Source organism: Pygoscelis adeliae, unplaced genomic scaffold (genome assembly GCF_000699105.1).
Source record: "Pygoscelis adeliae isolate BGI_AS28 unplaced genomic scaffold, ASM69910v1 Scaffold207, whole genome shotgun sequence".
Taxonomy (NCBI): Eukaryota; Metazoa; Chordata; class Aves; order Sphenisciformes; family Spheniscidae; genus Pygoscelis; species Pygoscelis adeliae.
The window spans coordinates 2,721,372-2,744,367 of NW_008825160.1; the positions used below are offsets into that span (position 1 = coordinate 2,721,372).

Below are 22,996 nucleotides of genomic sequence, written 5' to 3' on the forward strand. Positions count from 1 at the left end.
AATTACACAGGAGTTTGGGAGAAGGGGGGCTGTTTGAAAGGAAGCGTTCTGAGCTGTACTAAAACATGTCATCCTGTCTTGTGATAATTTACTTGAGGACCCGAATTAGGTTGACATTGATAAGAAGTTACGGAGGTTGAAAACTGGCTGAGATGCTAGAAAGAGAAGGTGGGGGAAAGGGAATTTTTAATTGATGGGGAAAGCTGAGCATCTAACGGAGATGGGGGTATGTACCACCCTATTAACATCTTCCTTCATGAGGGGGTGTTTGGAGTAAAACCAACCTGTCAATAAAAATTAGGAGGTGTTGCAATCATGGGAAAGAACGGGGACGTAATTCCAAGGGACGCACATAGTGGTGACAATGTCCCAGCATCGATTAATTTGAAGCTCCCTATTGATTTCGATGGAGAATTTGGCTTAGGGCTCCAGTGGCTCATGGACCCGTGAGTACCACATGGTCAAAAGGTGAGAAAAGCAGGAATCGTGTGGGTTAGGCTCTCAGAAAACACTGACCCTAGAAAAGCTCAGTTGCAACTTGCTGTAGCAGCTAAACAGCCTCCCCTCTCTCCTCCCCCAACACCCACTCCAAAAAGCAATAGGATTTTTGAGGACAGCAGATAATAAAGATCATAAAACAGAGAGGTAGCTCTGTCCTCTGTATAACTCCATCAGAAGACTCCCAGAGATGACTTGCATTCGTAGACATCTGAAGGGCTATGATAAGGCTGTAAATAATTGAAGAGAGTAAAAGTGGTGAGTGCTGAGGCTGCTGTAAGGGGAAATAACAGGGAGTAATGGGATGAAATTGGGTAAAATAAAACGCGAGCACAGTATCAGGATTTTTTTTTTTTTTTTTTTTGTCCAAGAGTTAGATTTGTTCAACTGTGAAATAGACTCCCAAGGGAAGGAGACTATTGCTTCAGTCATTTAAATCTGGAGAGGACAAAGCACTGGCTAATATATTCAATGGAACAGTTGTCTTTCCTTGGCAGAGAAATGGCCAGATATCATCAAATTCAGTTTTTCCATCTCGGATGTCAGAGATTCTGGTGGAGCTTTTTTTTTCCCCTCGGTTTTCACCGGGGTGAAAAAAAGAGACCTTTTTTCGTAAGTGGAAAAACACCAAGTTCTTAACAGCAGCAGAAGGCCAAATTGAAATTTTGACACCGAGGTCTTCTGTGGCTGGAAACAAAATTCATTCTTTTGTCTGTGGCAGATTGAACATGAAATTTAAAGAGAAGGAAAATTTATGTGTAAGTGCATGTGACAAATTCATTTTCACAAATCGTGTGTACTTACTGAGCAGAGGTTGTTTTCTTGGTGGTAGGTGAAAGGAGTGATAGGTTGCTCTGTGCTGGTGGGAAAAGAAGTAATCTGCTCTGTTTCAAGATAGATCAGCGTTGGCTCCTATCTCAATGCCTTTTTCGCTATTTTCCTTTTCAAAACGCAGATGCTCAGTGTGTTGTTACCTTTATTTCTATTTATTGACCAAAACATACCTTTCAGGAAATTTAAAACGAGACCGGTTAATCCACATAAACCCCTTAGAAATGTGCGGGGTCTTCATGTGATCTTGCATGACCCTTCCCAAAATCACCACCTGAATGCTAGTGACAGCTCTGAGCATCTGTTTGCCCCATGCAACGTCCTGGCTTGGATCCAGAAGTGTGCAGCCGAGTAAACGGGAGGTTCAGACTGGACATTAGGAAGCATTTCTTTACCGAGAGGGTGGTCCAACACTGGAACAGGCTTCCTAGAGAGGTGGTCGATGCCCCATGCCTGGCAGTGTTTCGGAGGCATTTGGACAATGCCCTTAACTTTTGATCAGCCCTGAACTGGTCAGGCAGTTGGACTAGACAATCATTGTAGGTCCCTTCCAACTGAAAAATAGTCTATTCTAGTCTATTCTAAATGGCTCTGCAGGGTCCACATTGAGCTGAGATGGGCTGAGCCAGCACAGATACGTCCATACTGCAGCACCCAGCAACTCCCGTTCTTGGTTGACAGATCCAGTGTTGAATCGCTGCATCTTTTTGATGCAGAAAGTTTCTATCCATGTTGGAGAAGCCATTTCTTCTGGGGGACAGTAACAGAAAAAGATCTGTCCGGCATTTACACTTCTTCAGCCCCTTGCATTGCAGGACGCAGCAATGCATTATTTCTAGGTGTCTTGTAGCCTTGTGAGCAAGGGGTGGTGGGTGTTTGAGGGGCAAACACAGGTCCCGGAGCCCTTTCTGTGTTTTTGCATAGTAGAAGGTGATCAGTCTCTTAGCACATGAGGGAGATCTTGATTCTGTTGTTAAGCTGCAGCTAAGCCTCTCCATAGGAACAGGACCTCTGAGACCTTGTCTTTTCAGATGCTTCCTTCCTCAAGTCACATTGTGCTGGTTGTTCGGTGGGTTTGCCATGTTCCCATTACAGAGAGCAGAAAAGATCCCACTGCTGCCCATCAGAGAGGTCACCACCATGCTTTTGCTTTGAGTGATGTGGACGGGTGGCACCTGCTTCTTGGACTGGAGAAGCAGTCCAAACTGGTCACCGTGCAAGGACCTCCTAGAAGAAGAACCTTCCAGATGCTCACCAGAGAAGGAAATCGGTGATAGGATCTAGAAGGAAACACCAGCAGCCCTAACTCCCACTTGCCTTTTCTAAGAGGTAGAAAAACACCTCCCAGATCCTTGCGGTCTACTGAACAACCCAAGAGTGGGAGGGGACTTTCTCTGCTCACCAGTGTGCCAGTGAAGTAGCAAACATTGACGAAGGACTGTGCTGATGGTTGTTCCTGAGCAATCCTGACACAAAAAATAGGCAGCTAAGTGATTCCTCCAACTACAGCATCCCGTTTGTCTCCTGCAATTGCCAGTGAGGATTTCAGATTAGTTACGCTGCCAAAAATATTAAACAGGGAAAGTCTTCCTAACTGGAATATGCTGTGAACGGTTGGACTTGATGATCATAAAGGTCTTTTGCAACCTAAACAATTCTATGATTTGATTCTATGATTCTATGATCTTTGATTCGATTTCACACATACGTACAATTCAGCTGAAATCTCTATTATTAGATGTTTGGGACGACTGGAGAGAAGGTCCGGGACCCTTCATTTCCTTTCATTGCTTCAGACCTGGTCCCCAGGCGGGGCCAGCTGGTGTGCGGTGAGCTGGTGGCTTCCACCCAGGTCTTCCTGGGCAGGTTTCCACGTTGCAGTCACAACACAATCAGCAGCAGCTGGCGAGCTCGATTGAGATTGCAGAGAACAAATGAGCCATGGAGAAACTACCTTCTCTCTCTTCTAGTACAGAATGACCTCCTCCGGTTGTGTAAATGATTGCAAGTTGAATGATTTCAAGGGTGGGGAGAATATAGCCTTTTTTCCCTTGAAGGACTCTAGCAAAATACATCAAGAGTTGTGAGTTTGAGAGAATTTTATATCCTGTCCACCCGTGTTGCCGTGCCCTCCACACGAGCTTTGCTGAATTCCTCTTTGGACCCCTTCCTTAATGCTCAATGCACATTTGTATGTGATGGGGATTTTAATGAATATGTGCAGAATTGCGTGAAAAGTACAATTTGCTTCGCACTAATGTGATTGTTGCTACTTTCCCTGTAGGAGCATCGTGCAGTCAGATGAAAAGCTGGTGATCAGCGCGTCCTGGGCTAAAGACGATGACATTAGCAGGCTCCTGAAATCTCTGCCCAACTGGAGCAACATGGCTCAGCCCAAGCAACTGAGACCCAAGAGAGAGGAGGAGGAAGACTTTATAAGGTAAAATATTTTATGAAGTTGTAAAAGGGTTTCAAGGAGAGTAGCAACAATGGTAAAACCTGCTGGAAACACAGTAATTACGGTGTTTGCATAGCCGTTGTGTCCCCATGTTTGAGAAGAGGTTGAGATGTAGTTTTTCCTCAAGTGGAATTAGGAAACTCAAGTCCACGTGCTGTTATGCTGCATGATTTTAAAGCCAGGTACCAGCTTTGCTGAACTGAGAGCTTCTTGTGTGTGTCCTGGATTTGGTTCTGTTGAGAACGAGAAATCGTTAGGGAAATTAATCTGTTTTGGGGATGTTTCAGGGCTTTTCTTATCAGTCATACGACAGATTGGTGGATAAACCATCCTGAAGCTCTTTATCCTTCAAGAGAAAGGAAAAAGCAGAGCTGCTCCTCAGATGCAGCAAGGACAGAAGAGAGGGAGGCCATAGTTCCATAAGGAGGCTTCAGTGGCAGCGCCAGCTTGCTGCTTTCCTGACCTTATTGCTCATTTCTGCTCACTCTTGTTGCTCAGACGTGGGTATTTGAAGAATCGTGCTTGTGAAATGAGTCAGGAAAGTGGCTGGGATTGGGGAGGGAAAGGAAGGGTCATTTTTAATTCAGGTAGATCCTTGTCCAGGTTGATGGTGCTTACCCTGATCACCCATGCAATGAAGAGAGCAGCAGTCTGTGACCTATTGGAGGGGCCAACTGGTTGTACTGGGCAGGAATTCCCAGAACTGGCGTCACCAAAGCTGTCCTCCGTTTGAGCCATGACCTGGCGGTGTTTCTCCTCCATCCCAACCCCAGGAGCTACGTAAGGAGAGTCAAATGAAAAATATTGCTATCTCCAGAGGGGATTCTTTCAGAGGCAACTTACTGTGTCCAAAACAGGTTGTTTCTACCTTTTCCTTTCACTTTTACAAGTGGAAGCCTGTAAGTAGGCAGATTGCCTTTCCCTGCACACTGTAAATGGCTTAGTCTGAATTGTTGACGCATCCTGAAGAAACAGGTCCTCTTTGTCATTCCAGCGAGTCAAATAGCTTGTCTGCACATTCCCATCACTATTCATCACTTTCTTGATTGGCATTTGGCTATAAAACTGTAGGAGTAAGTGAAGCTGTTGAAAATTAAAGTCTAATTTGCCCAGATTGTCATTTTACTTATTCACTGAATGCAAGCACAGTAACATAAAGATGATGCAGTCTAGAGAGAGGAACGACGAAGATTATAAAATATGGCTAGTCACAGAAATGTTTGCTCATACTGCAGTGAGGATAATCAGCTTTGCCAGTGTTTTAAAAAATCTTCAGTGATAGTGGAAGGGTGAGGATGCAGAGCCCTTGGGGTCTTTGTGCAGTCCGTGGGTTTTTTGAGACTCATGGATTGAGTCCTAGCCTCCATCTTTGCCTTTGCATTTATCGTTTGTTTCTTGGCACAGAAAGGTGCTGGGAAGCCCTCATGGCTCTTACTCTGATTTCTGAGCCATCAGCGTGGGACACCAGAGCTCCCGTGGATGCAATGCTGGGTACTACTGGCTGAGCGTAACCTGCTAGTGTGAATTCCTGGCCAGGCTAAAACTGATGGCCAAGCTCAGTCTGATGCTAGCAGTGCCAACATTTTGATCCTAATAGGCATTCTATTCCAGTATTGTCACTTTACTATCCATTAATTGAAGTATTTTGTGAAATTGTATCGGAGGTGTTGGAATGGAAAGCCTGTTACGTCATCTACATTGAATTCACTGGGAAAAGCTCCTGTACTGTGCCTTTTTTTTTTAGCCTAGACATTAGGACAAAGATCTTCTCCTGGTATCTGTTTGCACAGAGTATCACGTGTTAAGCCTCAGCTCCTCAGAGCGCCGTGTGAATGCTCCTGTAGCATTAATTTAAATGATCGTAATTGGTCTGGGCCAGTTTTAGCCATTGATGGTAAGTGACATGGCTTATAAACTTCGTCAAGAATCCGTGCATGGTTGAATAGATCTCTCCTGAAAGCTTCAAAATAAAATTAATTGCTTGTCCAACTTTTTTTTTTCTTCTTTCCATTTAAGCAGACTTTTTTCAGGCTTTCTCCTAATACAAAGGAACATGATTTCTCCGCTGCTGTTGCTTCTTTCTCTTCCTCTTGGCGCTGCTGATGAATTGGGAATAATTCTCCCGTAGCCATCGCTGCCTGAACACTGCAGTGGAGCCAAAGGGAAATGGGTCCTGAGGATACCTTGGTTATTAGGGTCATGGCTGTGATGGGAAGGCCTGGGAGAGCTCATTTCATTCTCACTTTAACCGTCCAAGATACTTAAAACCTTGATATACAGATATCCACCTGTGTTCACGGACCCCACTCCTCAGCTAGCAGGGACAGGACTAAGCATCCTTTCCTGGAAAGGAAGGTTTAAGCTTAGTGAAACATGGGAGCATGCTCTGTTTGGACATAAAACAAGGCTGACAGCAGTGCTTGAGCTACTCGACAGCATCCCTTTATGAAAGTTGCTAAATTAAATATGTCCTGAAAGTTTACCACCAGTTTTTGTACGGTGGCAGGAAGAGATATCAGTGCACAGTTTTCCTTCCCTCCCCCTCCCCAAGTTTCCTGTAACTCATTTGTTTAATTAAAAAGAAGAATCCAAGCGCGATGTCTTTGCAAAAAATCCTCATGCATATCTGTGTTGACAGTGATTGATTTTGTTGTCCTAACCCGCCACTATCTCTTTTGCGAATAGATGTCAAAAGGCAGGGTAAGATACTAGCAGAATCTCCCCATTAATATTCTGGTGCGGTTGGCCAGACAAAGGGACCTGATTGAGCATATTATAGTAGCTCAGAACTTGGCAAGGGGAGAAAGGAAAGAAAAGTCATGCCTCTATTCGTATAATTAGTTTTTAAAGCTCTGAAGGCTATTTGGCACTGGGGTGAGTGTGAAATACGCTGCCCTTATCGCTTTAGAAAGGTTAGCCTTCAGTTCATTACTGAATCAGATACGTTGGTGATAAAATCCAAAGATGTATCATTTCCAGGTTTGCCTTTGGCGAGGAAAAGCGATGTAAAAAGAGCTTCAGATATGGTCGCGCTCGAGTTACAGCAGAAATTCTTGGGTTTCGGTGCAGCTCTGCAGCACAAGGGGTGGCAAGGGGCCCTGCGCACCCGAGGGAAACTATGACTTCGGGGCGCTGAGGAAGGCGTGCTGGCAAGTCACGGGGCAACACATTTGCCTGGAAATCCCACACTGGTCTGAAGATCACACCACAGCGCAGATTATTCTGGTTGCCGATCTGAGATACCAAACCTGTGTTAGGAGGGGGACGCTGATTTCCCTCTCACCTTTTGACTCCAGCAAGCTTCTGAACACCGAACTTGGGATCAGATTCTCAGGCTAAAGTTAATGGAGCAATAAAAAAAACACTTCTCAGCATCTCCATGTACCACGTGACTTTTCCTTTCACTGCTTTTGGTTTTTTTAATGAGGATAACCCTGACTGCAGGGTGCTCCACCTGCCTGCTGCTTCCTCCCCTGCATGTCCTGTTCACTTGCGGATGCTCATCCTCACTTGCTCTGCACCAAAAGGAGAGGGTGTATTTGAGCAACGTGGAAGGATACCTCTGCAACAGCAGATCCTTCACCAAATCATCCCAAATGGCATTGGTCAGGACAGTTACCCTATCCCTGCTGCTTATTGGGATCTCTTCTCTTCCCTTGGTTTAGTTGATGCCGATCCTCAGATTGTACTTCCAATGTAAAAGTGGAGCCTGCGTGCAGATGCGGGCCTGCTTTGGAAATGCGTCACTGTTGGACAAGACAAAAATGTCAGGCTAGAGGAAGAGAGCAGGGATGGGCTAAAGGGTGTCCCTTCAGAAGGCATGGTGGGAGCGAGAAAGGTACCCTCCAGTTTTGGATATATATTGGGACTGTGTCGTGGGAAGGTCGCCTCAGCTCCCTTGGGGCATGCAGCACATCTCACCTGTGCCCTGGGAGAGCACATCATCCACCCAACGGCAGCAAAGACACCGGGGTACCCGCCAGAGAATGAAATCTCCTCTCCTTTCCTTTTCATGGGGCAGAGCGCGCATAGCTGATGGTGGGCGATCGAGCACATCTGTACTCCAGATGCAAAGCTTTGGTTAGCCCTGGAGCAAGATGCAGAGTTAAAGGAGCTAGTGGTCTGAGGCATGATTTTGCACCGCAGTGAATTAGAAAGGCTCCCATGAGCTCTTCCCCAGAGGGTGCTTGAGGGCAGTAAACTCGGGAGGTTGGCACAGAGCTCCTAGGATTGGTCACAGCTTGAATTACTTCAGCTGTTTCTGAAGGGATCAACATTCTGTAAACTTCCCATTGTGTAAATAAACAGTCTGTGCAAGCCCAGAAAGCAGAATTGGGAATGAGCTGGGACAATTTGCATTGGACCATCAAGTCCTTCCCTTGGTGCAAAGGGAGAGCCATGATGGCAGAAGCATGGAGTTCAGGTCCTACCTTGGGGTAGGGTGGTCTTCTCTTGTTCCACCTCTCTGGGCAGCAAGAAGGCACTGGCCAAGGTTTTCATCAAAAGCAAAATCTCGGGCTGTTGCATCTGCTGTCTGGTGGGTGGTTTTTGTAGTGTTGGGTTTGGAGCTTTCCATTATTTTTATTCTCTTTTGCTGTCTTAGTGCTTCTCCTGCCACGTGATCCTTTTCTGAAACCTTGATGTTTTATGGAAGGCTTTTCCCTTTCTTTACCTCTTAGCTCTCCCTCCCATTCTCAGTTGTAGCTTTTCTCTCTCTTTCCTTGTTTCTTCTTCTCTCAAGTATAAAAGATCTCCCTCCAATTTCTCAGGCTCTATTTATTATATTCACAGTACTTTTAAAGGGTGAAAGGATGATTTTTGGAAGATTGGCAGCAGGCTGTAGACCTTTTTTCCCTCTACTGGGACTATGAATCTGAGTGTACCATAGGTGTGAGCCATTTCCATTTGATGACAGTCTACTCCTTTATGTGAAATGGGTTTCTAGATCTCTCTTTTGGATCCTACGGGAAAATGTGCTTCATCGTGAGCACAGCCAATACTAAATCCTATTGCTACTGGGAGTCTCATCTGAGAGGTGTAAAATTGAGTGAGCACCTGGATCTTCACAGGGCACCTCCATATCTGAGGAGTTTCCCTCTGCCTTTGCTTGTCCTGTGAAGACAAAGAAGTTTTGGAGGATTTGGGCTGGATTTGGGGGTTTTTGAGGATTACATATATTCTGAACCTGAATCCAGGAAGAATCTCCCAGCTTCAGATTCATTAATCCTACAAATTGCATTGTCTATTGAAATGAGTGCAGCGATGCCCAGCTCTTCCAACGTACTTTTTTTGGGTGATGTGTGTGCCCCTAAACTGCCTAGCAGGGATGGAGGGGGAAGGCAGAGTGGAAACGTGGCGATTCAGCTTCTCCACAAAGATTTAATAACAGCTCCTGCTTTAACAAGATTCTGTATCGCTAAATCACATCATTAGAGCTACACAATATACTCCAAGACACTTCCTTGTCTGCTGTGATAAATTGTATAATATAAACTTAACAAGACCAGAATATTCAAATAAATTTAAGCGAGAAGATGGCGTGTGATGTTACAGCTTAAAATTGTCAATTAGTGATGTCTGCTTTTTGACAGTGTTGCGACCTCTCAGCAGAGATTTGGAGCTGCCGGGGAGTGCTGGCACCGATCGCGCCGGTCCCTAATAGAGATGCACAAATTGTTGTCGAGGCTTTGTAAATCCCAGTGAACCTCAAATCTGGGTCATTTTTAGGGTGGGCTAGATCTTCAGTCCTTTAAAGCTGAATACCTCAAGTTGGTGGGGTGAATTTATATCCACTGAGGATCCTTTGCAGGAGCTTTTCATCAGGACTACAATGCTGTTTGGATGTGCTGCAAAAAGTGTCCTCATGTGCTGAATTTTTAAAATACCTTCAGGTGCTGAATCTTTGAAAGAAGTGAAATGGCATCTTCTGCAGGAAGATGGCTGGGCTGGGTTTTATTGTTCTTGCGGCAGCAAATCATTTCAGAGAGCTTCCCTTTGCAGAAAAAGCCCACGTGGGTTACTTGTTTTGGTGCTTGCATGATTTTGTTATGATTGTTGAACAAATTCTGGTGCAAGATGAAGTAACAAACCACCTTTTCTCTCTTCCTCTATAAATAAGAACATAATAGGAATTTCTTTGAATTTGTCAAAGGGAAATCTGTCTGCCTGGGTAGTTTCTATATAGTTTTTAAGCACGGTCTCCAGGCTGACTTGTGGCTCAAGTGCAGGAACAGAAAACAAATGGATTATAGAAATTCCTATATGACATAAATACATAGAAAAATCTACTGATCCAAAAGAATCTGCAAAGGTGCAATGAAACTGATGTGCATACTATCATTATAATCTTTCCATTATAATGTGTATCATGTTTTGAGACTGTGTATATAATATACTATATGTATTTTAAGTGCTTTATATTAGGTAGCAGATTGAGTTGTTATATGGCAAGCTTTTACCCAGTAATTGTTTTCACTAACATTTTCATGGATGTTCAATTTAATGTGGTTTTGGTCCAACACCGTGACAAAGCAGTAATCCTTGTTTTGCCAGCTCTTCCTAGAGCATTTGCATCTTTGTCCTGTTCACACTTTAATAGATATTTTTAGGATATTTCCTCTACAGCCACAGCTCTGCCCGCTGCTCTTAGCAGCAGTTTAAATTCATTTTGTTACTTCTCCTCTGCAAGCATCCGATGCTCAGCGGAAAGCATCCCTCTGAGGTCTGCGGTCGAGAGGGTGTGAGAAAGGACAGTAGGTCCACGTTGGGTCAGTGTGTTCCTGGGGGGGCTCCCAAGGGGGTTGCTTGGTGCGTCCCCCTCCTCCTACAGCTCCACGCACCCTCCCAGTGAGCTTTTTCCTTGGCGTTATTTGCCGAAGGGATAATTGACACTAATTTCTTGGCAGAGAAAAGGGAGAGGAGCAGTAAGTGAACGTAAAGCTGCTGCCAAGGGTACATGAGAGACCTCCTACCTCGTCCTGCAGTATTGATGTGGACACTTGGCTGCTTTTCAGCCCTGCTCTGGCACGGTCAGAGTGCCTTAAACGTAGCACAGGTCATCTTGATTTATCACACATGCTCTTCCCTGGCCTTTCTTCCCTCGCATACGAGTTTCCCGTCCTCTCATGTATATGCTGAAACAAGGATGAGGGGAAACCTTGTATATTGTCATCAGTCCCTCTGTTTCCAGGCAGTTTACCTCAGTAGGTTGTTTAATTTTATTAACAGCTCATCCTTTAAAAACATCATCATTGCTCTTGGTTGCTAGAGGAGAGGAGGGGGAAGCCGGTCTGCCTGCGGAAGACTTCTTTGGGGAACCAGGACACCGGCCTCTCCCCATCCCTGCTGGTACCACGCCAAGGATGCCCTATGCATCCTCTACGGTGTCCATGAGATCTAAAGCGGACGCGTTGCTGGTCACTGTGTTTGGAAAGTAAAAAAAAAAATAGAAATTAAGATGGTTTAACAAAGGGAAACAAAATGAGGTGCTTAGTTAATCCGACGATGAAGCTAGCACAGCCGGGCTGCTCTGACAAAATGGAGATTTAAGAGTGAGCCCTATTGCAGTGCGTACAAATCCTGTGGGAACTGAGACTAAAGGGCAATGAAGCAGTGTGGCACCAGCATCAGATATTGGCATAAGGAAGAGTGAGCTCCCACAAAGAAACAGCTGGACAGTGAAGAAAGGCACTTGAATTTGCTTTATTCACAGTGTAGTTGATATGCACTATTAATCTCCGTCTTGAGCGTGGGTATATGCACGGCTGAATTAATTGCAGGAGAGTGGAGCGTTGCCTTTTGTTACAGTTCTGTAAAACACTCTGTTATGAACCACTTGGTTATGAGGTTTTCTCGCTTTCTAAAATATATCATCTCCGTTACTGGAAATTTCCATCTTTGGGTGCTCACCAAAAGTTGCAGGATCTTTTATTGTTCTCAGAAGCTTTGGCAAAGTCCAAAGCAAATTTCATGGGTAAGGTAGGATGGGATTTAAATTTTCAAAATCGTGGTAATTGAAACCAAGGGTACCCACTGAACCATCAAAAACTCGTAAATTAAACGCGGAAGGTGGCTGCAGATCTCTTTGTGCTGGCTCTGTCTTAGATACACACAGATACAAATGTGGCAAGTATTGGCTGAAAACTGTATGGGAATCGAAGGTCTGAAGATGCTATGTTAATGCGGGCATTCAAAAGAGCAGAGTTAAGGTTGGATATTCAGTTGATTTGGTTTTTTATACCCTTCCCGTTAAGTGTTTAGCCTTGCAGATTTATTAAAGACAAAGGCATGTAGTGAATATTCTCTCAAGCAGGCATCCAGAACATGAGCGAAAATTTGCTTCAGGGAGACATTTGCTAACAGCAGGTTTAAATTGAAATTACAGGAATCCACCAGAACTCTTTAAAGTTGTCTTCTAAAAGGGAGTTACTTCCTGAAGGTTGTCTCTATTATAGGTTTCAGTTTGTGCGAAAGAGTGAATCGGGGTTTCTGCAGTCAAGGATACGTACTAAAGAAAATAACTGAATATATTTGCTGCCCTTTTGATGCAAACTTCTGTTGTTTTAGAGCGAGTGGCAGAATCGCATTGATCCCAACAACATTTTAGAGTATAGCTTCCCGCCGAAGACCTTATTTGTATTCCTCCCAGGAGCAAAAATAGGAAATACACCATGCTTTGTATTATATAGATTTTTCCCAGCCTGACTGAAAGCACTGTATTATTCATGCACAGGCTATCCATCCAAAGCGGTGCCAAAACTGTTTCTCTTTGCGTGTGGGAAGGCAGAAGAGTTGTCCCTGCAATAAAAACAAATTTGTAATCACGGTTGGGGGCAGTGGCGTGGTAGTGACTCCTCATTTAACAGCTCTCAAATTGTGGTTCCCAAAGAAGTGCTTTTTCTGTGGCATTTTGTATTGGAAAGCCGTGTCAACGAAGGTAGAAATTCACCAAATGTTTCATTTCTTATTTTTCTGAGTGATTATCATAGAATCATACAATCATAGAATCATTTAGGTTGGAAAAGATCTTGAAGATCATCGAGTCCAACCGCAAACCTAACACTGCCAAGATTGATGCAGTTGCCAGTGGGATTTGATAGTCTAAGTCAACAGGAGTGGTTTGGTTAGAGGGGAAAAAGCTATCTATGAAAGATCTTTGGCTCCACAGGAACAGGTGAGGATATCTGAGTGTTTGTGGGTGGGTAGAGCCAAGTGAAGCGTTCCGTGTTTGCTGTAGAAGTCAATAACATGTTTTACTTGAAGGAATGATCATGCTTTGCCGAAAAAAAAAATGGTCTAGCCCGGCTATGAGCTTGTCCACCCGGTTCAACCTTGTATTCACCTTCAAACACCCATTTGGACTTTGGATGAGTCGCTCAGCTGTCCTCACTCCCCAGAGCTTTGTAGCCTCTTATGACTATCTAAGAAATGCCCAGTCAGGGGGGCTTGTTAAGGGCTTTCCTGAGGTTCAGAAAGGATTTAATCTATTTTCAATAGCCAGAGAGGATCAAAGTTAAGCCCATCTTACAGAGAGGAAGAACAGCTGAATTACCACTGCCATAGTCCACTGGAGTGGGAGATGTTCCTCTGTCTCAGTCCTCAGACACAGCCAACAGATAAGGATTCCTCCCAAGCCATAGCATGCGGGATACAGCCTAAGGCAGCATATTTTTTGTTGTCAAGCAGAAGAAAATCCTCGAAGAGACTTTTTTAAAGAAGGCTATTTTTATTTTTTGCCTTTGATGAATTCAATTGAGCAATTTAAAACCATTTCAGGGTGGTGTTTTTTTTTTTTTCTCCTCAAGTGACAGTGAAGTCCCACAAATCTAGGGAGACGCTGGCAATAAAACTGCTTAGATAGTATATAAAATGCCACTGATGGGATTATTTTGCTGCAGCTCGTTGCAGCTATTATGCTCAGCAGCATGATTCCTCATTGTAAGTTCATAAAAGAGCTAATGACAGGAAGTGGAGATTTGCAAAGTTGAATGAAAGTGGAATGCAAATTCATAACAAAAAGAGCAACTAATGATGAGAAGAGTGTACTGAGGACCATGGCAAATGTGCTGTCACTTAGAGTCTTTCAATGAAATGCACTTGGTTTCAGCCAGGAGCTATTGTAATTAGATGTAGAAACTATGTCCTGATTTTCTCCATCCTAATGGTACACAAAAAGTCATGCCGGAGTCTCCTCCTTTACCTGCAAAAGCAATGAGAATATTTGCCGTGCAAATACTTCTGGGACATAACCGAACGTGCTCTTCGTGGAGACAAGTGTCGGGAAAGCTAAATCTGAACGCAAAAGATGGAACGTGACAGTGGAGTGAGCAGTTACACACCTTGAAAGAACTTTTTTTCAGCTTTTTGGGGGTAAACACGTTTGTCTTGGTCATCATTTTTCACCAGGTGCTACCTCTGTGCCAGTAAAATAATGCATGGACCGATATTCAAAATCATTTGTTTGTCACTTTGTCATGATAAGCCATCAGGTTTCACCAGAGATTTCTTTTGACAGATGTGTGAAAAAAAAGTGAATCAGCAATGGGAAGAGCTGATTTACAAGGGAAGATTAAAAGTACTGCATGTGCATTATTTATACGTATCCCAGGGTGACACGGAAAGCACCTGCATGTCTCAGCAAGGTGTAAATGCTGGGTGGGGCGAAGAGGTGTGAGAGTTGATTGGGATGACGTTTGTAACTATGAGGAATGAGGTGAAATTCAGAGATTGTAAATGCAGGGAGAAGGATAGAAAAAAACCTCCCTGAGATAGAGGTGTTATTCACTGTAACGAGACTTCAAAAACTCCACCAGGCAACGTTCTTGAGACCCCACGCTGGAACAGTTCTACATTGGCTGGTTTGACCTTCTCCACGGTGTAACTCTTGTCTCCCCCTTGCTGTCCTGTGCTGTATTTCTGAGGGTGGCTTTGGTTTGCATTTCAGGGCTGCTTTCGGCAAAGAGTCAGAAGTTCTCATTGGCAACCTGGGAGATAAACTCATCCCTCAGCAGGAGATTCTGAGGGACGTCAGCGACCTGAAGGCCTTGGCCAACATGCACGAGAGCCTGGAGTGGTTAGCAGGTCGCACCAAGGCAGCCTTCTCCAACCTCTCATCCACCCAGAGTAAGTAGCTCCCATAGGAGAACCTTTGTCTTAGAAATGGAAACCAGCATAAATACGCGATTTTAGCAGGAGTGGGCATCTTTTGTTCTCGATTTCAAAGCGGGTTTATGTCAGAGGGAAGTAGAAAGCAAAGCAGTTCCATCTCTCTCTTCCTAGTCAATGCTGTGGTGTGACATCTGCTCAGACTGTGGTGGGCACCACGTGAGGTGGTGCCAGGAGCATCACTTCTAGTATAACCTCTGACGGGTCTTTCAATGCTTGAGCTTTTCAGCAGTCCCTGCTAATGACATTGCACAGGAGCAGGTGTCAGTGCCGAGACAGGTTTAATTTTCTTTAAAGCATCCTAGATCGCTGAATACTTAAAAATATATGTGTATTATAAATTCAGTAGAGAAATTGAACAGATCTTAATGAGGAATGCCCTAACGTGCATGTCACTGGGGCACAGATGCTCAGCCTGCAAAGGCAGAAGGAACCCTTGGTGAACCGAGGTGCCAGGAAGGCAGAGACAGGGGAGCTTGGAGACACCACTTCTGTTCCCGGCTGTCTAGGATTGCCTGCACTACCTTTGTGAGATCATTTCGCTTCTCTGTGCTTCAGTTTTCGTTCCCTCCCCTGGGGAATAGTGATTTTTTTCTGTCTGGAAAGTGCTAGAGACGTGATTAGTGTTTGCTTCTCCTCTTCTCACTGTCATTGGCGTTGTCCGCACGGGGTCATGTTCAGAGGACGGTTGTGGCTGTGCCCCAGAAGTAGAGCTCAGCATTAACAGACCTCAGCTCTGCTGCTTTCCACTGATGCCTTTCCACTGTTATTAACTCGCGAGGAGACACCTATAGCTCAGCTGACATGGGGTTAAGCTTCTCCTACGACCAGGGGTTTGGGTCTCACCTGCCTACCAAGACATTCCCAATAGCTATTCTGTGTCACAGGTTGACCCTGGGGAGGTGGCCGTGCATTTGTTAGAGCACTTCATGTTGCCCTAGATCCCTGTAATAAAATATTGTGTGTTTTACAAATATTGAACATCCCCTGTTGTCTAGGGGTTATATTAAATGCAGCTGCATCGGGTGTGGAAAGAGGCATCTACGCTGTGCTGTAGGTGAGGAGCAGAGGAGAAGAAAAGCACTGCGTAAAAAAATCCGCACAGCTTGGTGGGATCCCAGGACACATGGGGACGTAGTGAGGATACGTGGCATTTCTGCAGTTTGTCTTGCAAATATTGAGCAGAGTCCTGGGGGAAGGTACCCACAGAGGTGCAGGATTGTGGGCAGCCAGATCTTCTGAGCTCTCGTGGGAATTTGGCATTGAAAATCAGCTCAGCCTTATTTTCTGGGAGGTGATGGGGGAAATTTGCTGGTACAAAATGAAGTCGTAGCGTTATATCGCCGTTAAAATAATTGTCCCTCGACAGCAGAGCATCTCTGGTTGACTGACAATCCTTCCTATGGTTTATAACTCTGCTCTAGAGCAGGACCTTTAAACTGTTTACTCCAGCTGTCCGCGATCAGTTTGTTGGGATCCAGAAGGATGATTAAGATTATACAATCAGCTAACAATTAAAGACCCAAAATACTACGGGTAGCTTTAATATTCCCGTAACCCATACTTTGAGTTCTCCATACCTGAGTGACGAGAAGAATTGCTGTGCTCTCACAGGGTGTACTTTAGAAGATTATAAAAAAAAATAAAAGAAAACAAAACCCAATGGAAAATGCTGTCAAAGTTCAGTAGCCAAATATTTATTCACAGAACTTTAGTTACCGGGAGAGTTCTTGGGGCTGAGGAGGTGTGCTCTGACAGTCAAAGATGTTAAAAATAAAAACATCATTTATAATTTCAGTTCTAGTTGAAACTCAATTTTTTTAATAAATCAATATTTTCCAAACATAAAAGGGCATAAGCGTGACTTTCAGGCTTCTGAGAGGACATTACATGCAGCAGTGAATAAACATAAAAGTACGAAGTGTAATATTTCACTTGGCAGCGTCCTCCTGACAATAAAAATTCATCTTCCTGTGTAATAACTTTATACCAATGCACTAAAATGTCTGTACACAAATGCCAGGAGTATCTGAAACAAGAGGAAGAACGAGCAGTGTTAGAAAATGATAGAGGCTGTTGACCTCATGGTTATAAATGAAACCTGGTGGAGTATATCTCATAAATGGAACATCAATAGAGCTGACTGCAACCTATCTGAGAGAAGTAAAAGTGATGCCGTGGGGCAGAGGTGGTGGTACAAGTCAGATGTATTTACAAATCCAGCAAGCTACGATGATATATACAGGGGAGTGCAATTCTTTTGGAGAATAGGAAGAATAAACAACAGAGGAAAAACGAGATGAGATGTCTCTTTCCATCCCACCTGGACAGGGGGAGAAGAGCAATGCAAATGTGCTCGGACTGAGCTGAGAGGAGGAAGAGTTAAAACTCCCTATTGGTTCAAAGATTCATACCATGTTAACGCCATAATGCTCAACTGTCATACGAGTTATCTTGTTCTTTTCTGTCGCGGTTTGATCATCTGAATTTCTGAGCATCTCATTGCTGGAAGCCGCAGCATGTTAATGAGCATCGGGGGAGGGAGGGAGGGAGGAAGGGAAATAACTGACCAAAAGTAAAGCTAAATAAAGGGGGGTTCTGCCATGCACTGAAGCTCACCAAAGTCAGATTCAGATCGCTGTAAGTGCAGCCAGCTTTGTCATTTCAGCATCGGTAACTTTGTCTTTAAGACATGCCCACGTGAAACCCAAGCATTCCAGGTCAATGCAGCTGGAATCCATGGTTCATCATATGCAAGTCAACGGGCCGTTAGTCACCCAGCTCGCTTTTTGGGTAGCTGACTTTGGGCAGATGGCAGTTGTTACACTCCTTTGAGCAACTCTGTCTTCTGCTTTATTTTTCTCCTTGGACTAGATGCTACATTGAAGTGTCTATGCTTGAACAAGAGCAGTAATGCCATTAACTGGTAGCAGTGGTGGGGTTTTATCTTCCAGGCTTACCACGTGTTGGGCCAATGCATGATGAGAACACACGTCCAGGTCTTTGATGGTTTCTTTTTTCTGTCCCAGCAACTTGAGATTAAATCTTGGTCCCACTCAGGGCATCATCAAAGCTCTTGGTGAGCAATTGGGACCAGAATTTTCGGTGCAATGCCCGAAATACTGTAATCTCCAACAAGTCCATGACATGGCTGTGGTGGCCCTGTGTTCCTTCCCTGTAGAAAGTCAGTAGCTTTTCCAGCAAAGCTTCCTTGGCTGCGAATGGGCAATTTCTAGGCATAGCTGTAAGTATTCAGAAACAACAAGGTGGAGTTGGGCAGGTATGGACATGTTTTGCGAAATCCTAAAAAGGGGGCTACCTGTTGGTGGCTTTTTGGTTGGGCTGTCAAAAGGCCCCTTCCTAGAGATAAAAATTCAACGACCGTTTGCTGCGGATGTGCCACAATTATCACTCATTTAAAAACAGTCTTGCTAATAGAGTGTTTTATCATGCTGGGCAGTCTCTGCATTCTTCATTATTTAGTGTTTGCTAAGCTGATGGCTCTTCCATAGCTCTTCCCTTATCTGCACTCCTTCAGAATTGGATTTTATATTTTCTGAACCAGTCAGATATGACAAAGTCATTTTCTTTTGCTCTTGTCTTTTGAGGGAATACAAACTTCTTTTTAACAATAACCATTTAAGGATTAAAGTTGCTGGAAGAAGATGAATTAACTGAGGAAGTCAAGTAAATTTTAAATAGGTTTTCTATGAAAATGGAAGTAGGGTTTCCTCTCCTCTTCCTCTCCTGCTTCTCTGCAGATACAACATACACTCATCCTTTTCCCTTGCCAGAGCTTCAGTCTTCTGAAGCCCTCTGAATATTTTACAAAGAAGGAATTATTATGCACGATGAAGGAGTTGGGACAATCCTTACATTTTTAAGATGGTCGCATGCTGTGAGTAGGTAAGAAGATGAAAGATTAGCCATTAGCTTACTGAGTTGCAGCTACCCTTTTAAATTCAGCCAGCTGTTGGCATCTCATAACTTCAGATCGTTGTAGTCAGCAGTTCACAACTGACTGGCTTAAATGTTGAATTTGAAATGACTTTCTCATGGAGCTCACATAAAACAGGATTGTCTTTCTCTTCTAGATGGCTTATTGGAAGTAAAGTTTTTGCATGTGTACCATGTGTCCACGTATGTTTATAGATCAGTAGATACTCTTGCGTCCACCCAAAGGTTTGCTCACTGTATCCATGTTCACTTTCGGTGTGTGCTTTCTCTTTCTTGCCCTTAAGGAAGAATAATACCATTTTAGCACCTTAACAGTTTTATCTAGAAAAACAGGACTTGGGCAGTAGTCGCAAGACAGACACCTCCTCTCCTGCCATTACATTCTCCACACACACAAAAAAATCTCTTTAGAAATGGATCCTGAGGCTAAATATTTAGGCAAAGTAGGGAGGGCATCAAAGACCCCCCCCGAGAGGAAGCATTGGGTCAGGACGGTATTGAAATCAAGACAGAAATGGAAAAAAACTCTGAGTGTTTTTATTGTGGGCTGTTTGTTGGCTTTATGTAGCACCCCAGGTCCTGGATTCATGCAGTTGGGTGAGGATCCTCCTGTATTTGAAAACCACACATATACACGCACACTTACCCTTTTCCTTGGAGAAAAGCTTCAAAAGCGTGAAGGACTCAAAACACTGTTTTTTAAAACCAGACCTAAACCGATGATTTCTTTGACAGTTGTCAAAGCTCTTGACTTTCAATACCAGCTCCTCCCTGTCTCCTGGTGTCCCTTGGAAGTTGGCACTAGAACAAAGATTCCTTAAAAAGCAAAGATTCAAAGTCTTTGACACAAACCTGGCTTCAAATAGACGTCAGGCTGACCCTGTTTCTGCAGTGGCAGAAACTAGAAGGTGAACTCTTAATAATTGAGGAAAAATATGAGTACGTATTTGGAATTAACCTCTGCAGCTCAACCCTTCCTACCTATGGGGGAAGCATCCCAGTGTTAGAGGTGATGCATGGAAGACCTTCTCCGAGGGCTCACTCCATCGCTGGGACTGCCGTGCCCTTGAGGACATCTTAACCCTGCTGCTGTCAGCAAAGCTGTACCCGCAGCAGAACAAACAGGATGAAGCCGTTCCTCCACTACCTGCTCGTCTCTCCACAGACGTGAATTGCAATTGCTCACTGGCAGAGCTGGGTCTCCACTCCGGTGATTTGCGTTAGACGCGGAGCTAATTACTGTGTTTGGTTAAGCCAGCTGCATGCACGTTTAATGAGAAATGTGGAAACGCCGCGCTCCCTTTCCAAAGGAGTGGTTTGCACAGACCGTCGGGAGAATGTGGCTTTCCAGCTCTCCCTCCCCATTTCACATGAGCCGTATTCGGGGGGCGGAGGGGGGTGGAAAGACCCAGCTCCAGGCAGGACGCTGCCTGCCCCCTCCGACCGTGGCCTGCCTGCCCCCACCTCTGCCATCAGTCCCACCGTGACAGCCATAAGCAGGGTGTTTAAGTGGTGTTGATACTCAAAGTGATGCAGATGCCAATATGCAGATTGGGAGATAAATCCCTCTTGTTCTTCCCAAGGAAGTCCTTTCCCATTGGATTCTTATCTCTTTTTTTTTTTCCACCCATCCAAGCAATTGAAATTGTACCTTGCACCATACAAAAAGCCAGCGTGGAGTTTGTTCCCGTCACAGGCTTTATCCGGGAATGCAACCATTTTCCTGTAGCACTTAATTCCCACTGCCACATTGCACTGTAATCCTGTGGTTTCCAAATTAGAGGCCTCAATCTCGCGTGGGGTTGTGAACCAGGGGGATTTAATTGCAGAAACGCTGAGAAGTAAAATCACAATGAGGACACCAACAATAACGCTTAGGAGTCGTTGGCTCCACCTGTTTGTGTTGCAAAAAGAGCACGGCTCTTCCCTGGCAGCTGGGTCTGGTTAGGAACACTGTCAGGATGCAGTTTGGTCTGTTAGTGTGTTTTTGAGGTGTTATAAAATGAGGAGATTCATTTAGGGGCATTGCAGGGTGTGCAAGGACAGAGTTTGGCCCTTCTGAAGTATCTAAAAGGGCATTCAGCCTCTTAACTTCTTCATCCAGCATGCTTCCAAAGCAGGTTATTTTCTCCCGTTCAGGGGTGCTTTCACCCCAAAATCAAAAGGCAGCGTGTGGAAGGCACCTTCACCGCTTCTTCTGCAGAGGGGCAGCACTTCACCCTCCAGACTTGCAGCATTTCAGGTGAGCCACGACTTCATTCAAAAGCAGGAGGGAGAAAAAAAGGTTTGTGCTACAGCTTTTTACCAAATACTGCAGCTAACTGTCACTAGCTCTCTGTTATGAATGATAATGCTGAGCATTTGCATCACATTTTCCAGCCATAGATCTCAAAATACTTTGGGAAGGTTAGTGAAGGCCATTACAGGATCAAGACTATCTTGGACCACTTTGCACCCGGAGGGTCAGCCTCCCCTTTTGCCTGGCTCTGTATGCCTCCTCGTACTGAAATGGGCTTTGATGGCTAATAGAAAGCATCCTGCAACACTCGAGAAAGTGATGCCTTTTAAAATTGATGGCGGAGCCCCTTTATACCACTCTGCCAGAGTAAAGGAGCTATAATTTACAGTCGCTTGAAGGCCCCTTTCTGCTGACAGAGTGGTGTAAAGGGGTCTCAGTACAAATGAAAATCAGGTCCGATGCGGTGGTAAAATTGATGCCTTTCATTTCGTAGTCAGGCCACACAGCGGTGGTGAACTCAGACGGGTCTTTGTGTTTAACCCCGGTGTTTCTAATGAACTGAATTCAGCTCTTAAATGGGGCTATATTTCTCTCAAGTTGGAGCTTATTTTTTTTCTGTCACTGAACTTGTAACACATCTTGCGGTATTGATTGCTCATGGGGAACTTTTTTGTAGAGATCTATTAATAGAGAACCTTATTTAAAAGCCAGATTAAAGATGATCAACACATGCCTGACCTCGCGCAGGAGAAGGCCTTAGTGAATGCTGTTGCTTTATTATTGCAACAAAAGTAAATTTATTTCTAAAGCAGAAAAAGCTGCAAATTTCTAACAAATGCAAAACATCTGCCATTAACTTAAGAAGATGAATCTTGAGTGCTTGTATTATTTGATGAATATCTGTTGCTTCAATATAACTTAGTCTAAATGACAGCTTTCCATTTTAGCTTCTTAAGCAGTCTCATTTTCCAATACTTTTTTTTTTCTGTTCCACTAACTGAACAGTTGGTGCTCTTCTGGAAATGCTCAAAACGTGATCAGATCACCTTCTCAGGTGCTCTGAACCTTCATAATACGATCATCCGTAATGTCTTTTTCCATCTCATAGCTCTGCATGCATTGGGGCCGAATGGAGATCCAGTGTCCTGGGGCGATCCCTTTCCACCTCTGCCTTGCAGCCTGTTTGATCAGGATCATGTTAACTCACTTTGTGTCTACGGGGTGTTTTACAGATAAACGCAAGTTCACCCTGTCCGTGCCCTGAGCTGACCACAAGTTACATGAACGTGGGTAGTCCTGAAATAAGCTCCAGATGTCAAGCCCTGCACCTGGGTAGGGTGTATTGATTTGGCCTGGGAATGGCTGGTTCAAAATGGTGTTGGACATCTTCATTCAGATCTAGTTGGTTCAGAGGAGAACCAGAGGGAGCGAAAAGGAAAAGGTCTTCTTGGGCATCTTATCTGCATTGCCGTGGCTCATATCTACACAGGTGCCTCTTGTAAGTCCCACGGCTCAGCCTGTTCCTGTGCTGACATCTCTGGGATGCTGCAGAGATGACCAATGTCATCTCCTTGCTGCTACAAACCCCACCATTGTCCACAGTGTGCTTGGGGCTGGTATTTAATCAAGAAATGAGATACCTGCCTCGAGGCATGGGTTTCCCCAGGTGGGACTCCCCTTAAGCAAGGGCAGGGGAGCTTTGCCATCCTCAGCCACAGTAAAATGTGGATCTGTGAAGTCCAAACCAAACCATCTGTGTGATCACCTGCTAATTAATCACCATTTGTAGTTGTAATAGAAGCTACAAAATGTACTTATACTTACATAAAGCTGCTACAAACAGGTTGGAG

General features: G+C 44.4%; 1 protein-coding gene across 1 annotated transcript in view; it reads left to right on the forward strand.

Annotated features, from left to right (window-relative positions):
• Window positions 1-22,996, forward strand: part of EXOC4 (exocyst complex component 4) — a 473,947-nt gene that overhangs the window by 401,913 nt on the left and 49,038 nt on the right. The window contains exons 15-16 of the mRNA XM_009328697.1: window positions 3,614-3,769; window positions 14,730-14,908. Coding sequence (XP_009326972.1) covers window positions 3,614-3,769; window positions 14,730-14,908 — 335 coding nt within the window. The remainder of the gene's footprint in view (window positions 1-3,613; window positions 3,770-14,729; window positions 14,909-22,996) is intronic.